General features: G+C 38.3%; 1 protein-coding gene across 1 annotated transcript; it reads left to right on the top strand.

Moving 5' to 3' along the window:
* The first annotated feature begins 2,483 nt into the window (after positions 1 to 2,483).
* LOC133043395 (olfactory receptor 6C2-like) lies at positions 2,484 to 3,422 on the top strand. Its single transcript, XM_061124192.1, has one exon. The coding sequence runs from the start codon at positions 2,484 to 2,486 to the stop codon at positions 3,420 to 3,422; it is 939 nt and encodes a 312-aa protein (XP_060980175.1).
* Positions 3,423 to 3,828: the final 406 nt, after the last annotated feature.

Here is a 3,828-nt window from a genome sequence, read left to right as displayed (position 1 = left end):
GAGCTCTTGACAAACTTTAAATAGGGCTGCTGCTGCTGCTAAGTCACTTTAGTCATGTCTGACTCTGTGCGACCCCACAGATGGCAGCCCACCAGGCTCCCCCATCCCTGGGATTCTCCAGGCAAGAACACTGGAGTGGGTTCCCATTTCCTTCTCCAATGCATGAAAGTGAAAAGTGAAAGTGAAGTCATTCAGTCGTGTGGGACTCTTTGCGATCCCCTGGACTGCAGCCTACCAGGCTCCTCTGTCCATGGGATTTTCCAGGCAAGAGTACCGGAGTGGGTTGCCATTTACTTCTAAATAGGGCTAGCTACTATGGATTCTCAATGAACAAGACATAGCCCGATCTCAATAAAATTACATTCACATATTTAGTGGTAACAAAGAGTTAAGCATAGTGATCTAGAGGGGCAAAAAAGAGAATCAAATAACTTACACAATGAATTTTCAAGATTTTTTTTTTTTTTTTTCAGGAAGTGATTCTAAGCCAAAAGTTGAAAAACCTGCAAGCTCCATATCAGTCTACTGAAGGAAAGACTAGGTGTAGGAAGCTGGTAATGAAAGAGTCGGATCATGAAACAGATTCCACTCAAACTGGTAGATGCTGTTTTGGTGTGTGAAGTGAATGTCCCCCTATGGTGAAAGCACTTTGAAGAGCTGTTTCATAGGTTACATTTCTTTCTAAATGAGGACATCCTCATCACAAGCGTGTACTATTAGGGGGGTTCAAAATTTCCAAGTTTTGGGTCTTATTAGTTGATGCTATAACTTTGGCTTTTAGATATAGACAGAATCCGTGCAATTCAGATATTGCTGATTAATATTAATCCTTAACTTTAACTGTCAAAATTCATTTCAAATGATATCCTATACACTTATAGATAGAATAAAATGGACATCAGCCAAAATAAGGCTGAAGAAGAACAAATGATTGGAAGAGAGGATGTATTATTCCAGACAAATAATCCGTGTAAAGTCTTACCTCAACCTACTGTCTGGCATATGGAAAGTGCTCAATAATTGCTGGTGCTTTTTCCATTTTCTTTCTTTTTTATTTCCACTTGGTCAATTTTTCATTATGAAATAATTTTGTACTTACAGAAGAACTGAAAATATAGCACAGAGAGTTCCCAGATATGCTCACCCATCTCTCCCTAATAGTAGCAACTTGCATAATCTTAGTGGCATTATTAATATTGAGGAATTAACACTGGATACAAATACTAATAACTAATAAAACAGAGATGTAAGGATGGGTCCACATCGTGGGCAGACAGCAAAGATTCCACCACCTCCAGGGCAAGTCCCTCACTCTCTAGGTGCCCAGGCCAGGGCTGCAGCGGCGGAGCCGCACCCTAGATCCCACCGGAGAAACGGACGCCCGCAGACTGAGCGTGTGCAACCTGCTGGCCAACCTCACGGCTCACGGAGAGTCCCTAGAGGCGCTGGAAAGAGAGACTTTGTGGCTCTGGCTTGAAGGGTCTGAGTGGTGACGAGGGTTAATTGAAAAACAATAAAATAATAATATTAAAATAATTAAATCAAATACAAATTTGATTTGGATTTTCCCAATTTTTCCACTAATGTCAATTTTCTGTTGCAGGATTCAAGTTACTACTTGAAACAGAGCTGTCCTGTGTCCTTGGTCTCCTCCACCCTGTGTTTCATCCTGTCTCCCATGTCCTTCGTGACTTTGGAAGTACAATCAATTGAGGTTAAATTCTTTGAAGTTTTTTCACTGAGACTAATTTACTCAATATTGAGGCAGGTAACTTATTTACGTAGTACTTATGAAACATTGTTTTCTATTACAGTGAAATGCAGGGAAAGTCGGATATTGATGTAGAAGCTTCAAGATAAATAGCAAAACTGGAAAGCAATGTGGGTTATTTGCATGATAATCCTGATATCAAAAATAAAATGAAATAACTCTTTTTTCATTGAAGTAACAGCAAACATTCAAATACTGCACGCATGGCCTCCAGGCACTATATAAAATGTCAGACTCAGCCATTGATTTGCATTTAACAGGGACCCACACTTTAAGCAGCTTGCAAGCTCATTTGAACCTGTGAGTAGAATTAGTCAGAGCAAAAGATCGTTAGAAAACCCACAAAATCATATCATATGGATGATCCTTTCTAATTATATAGTTAGATACATTTCAGACAATAGAGCACAGAGTTTAGATTAACTGAAAAATAGAGATTAGAGAACATATGGGGGGGTATGAAAATATGGACTCAAGTGCAAACTTATTGCAGAAAAACATGATCTGGAGGATTTCTGTAATGCACATCAAAAAAAGCTGAGAATTCCAAAGTTTTGGCAGGTCCCTGTCAGGTCAAAGAAGAAAATGACTATCATTGAATTGATTGGATTTTATTTTAACCAGTGGCCATGGCCTCATGGTTTAATATAGGTTTCCTTATTTCAATGTCACTTGAATTTCTGAGGAGTTTGAGCAGAAGCACAAGTCAGCAATGAGAAACTGTACATCTTTATCTACATTCATACTCCTGGGACTGACAGATGATCCTCCAATGCAGGTTCTGATTTTTATGTTTCTGTTTGTTTCCTATACATTGAGTATAACTGGGAACCTGACCATCCTTATACTCACTTTAGTAGATTCTCGCCTTAAAACCGCCATGTACTTTTTCCTCAAACACTTCTCCTTTTTAGAAATCTTATTAACAACAGCCTGCATTCCCAGATTTTTATACAGCTTATCAACTGGGGACAAGACTATTTCCTATAATGCTTGTGCTGCTCAATTATTTTTTGTCATTCTTTTTGGAGCAACAGAATTTTTTCTCCTGGCCATCATGTCCTATGACCGCTATGTGGCCATCTGCAAACCCTTACATTATGCAACCATCATGAGCAGCAGAGTCTGTGGAAGACTTGTTATTTGCTGTTGGATAGCAGGTTGGCTGGTCATATTTCCACCACTCTGCCTGGGCTTAAATCTGGAATTCTGTGACTTTAATGTCATTGATCATTTTATCTGTGATGCTTCTCCTGTACTAAAGATCTCTTGTTCAGACACACGGTTCATAGAACAGATGGCTGTTGCCCTTGCTGTGTTGACTGACATCTTGACATTTCTGTGTGTAGTTATATCTTATATGCACATCACCAGGACCATCATAAATTTCCCTTCCACCCAGCAAAAGATGAAGGCTTTTTCTACCTGTTCTTCTCACATGATTGTGGTTTCTATCACCTATGGCAGTTGTATCTTCATCTATGTCAAACCTGCAGCAAAGGACAAAGTGACAGTTAATAAGTGTGTGTCAGTGCTTACTACTTCAGTTGCCCCCATGTTAAACCCATTCATTTACACCCTGAGGAACAAGCAAGTGAAAGAAGCTTTTACAGATTTAATCAACAGAATGTCATTGATGTCAAAGAAGTAAAGGAATGTTGAAGCAAAGCATAAAATATAAATTTAAAAAAGGCAGTGGGCCTTAAGGTCATAATCTTCATTTCTTAGCTATTGTACTATGGTCTATAAATATTAACATGCTTATATAGTTATTACTGAATCTTGGGCTCCAAATAATCTTCAATGCTTGTTGAAATAAACAAGTTAGGTCACTGCAATCCATGTTGAAAATAAGCTTTCTTCAAGATGATGTATCATACCAAGAGACCATAAAATTAGATTTCTAGGAGTATGGGCTTTCCGAAACTCTATCTTGGCTCTGATCAATTAGAGAACTATTAAATCTTATGTGAAGAAAATAATGAATTCTTGAACTGATAGGAAAATAATAGAGTAATAGTATTCATTGTTTTTTTTTTTTCTAGTACAGACATTCA

Source organism: Dama dama, chromosome 22 (genome assembly GCF_033118175.1).
Source record: "Dama dama isolate Ldn47 chromosome 22, ASM3311817v1, whole genome shotgun sequence".
Lineage (NCBI taxonomy): Eukaryota > Metazoa > Chordata > Mammalia > Artiodactyla > Cervidae > Dama > Dama dama.
This window is presented reverse-complemented; position numbering and strand designations above follow the sequence as displayed.

What these genes read in the sequence shown, in the direction of transcription:
- LOC133043395 (XM_061124192.1), top strand. Translation starts at nt 2,484, where the DNA reads ATGAGAAACTGTACATCTTTATCTACATTCATACTCCTGGGACTGACA.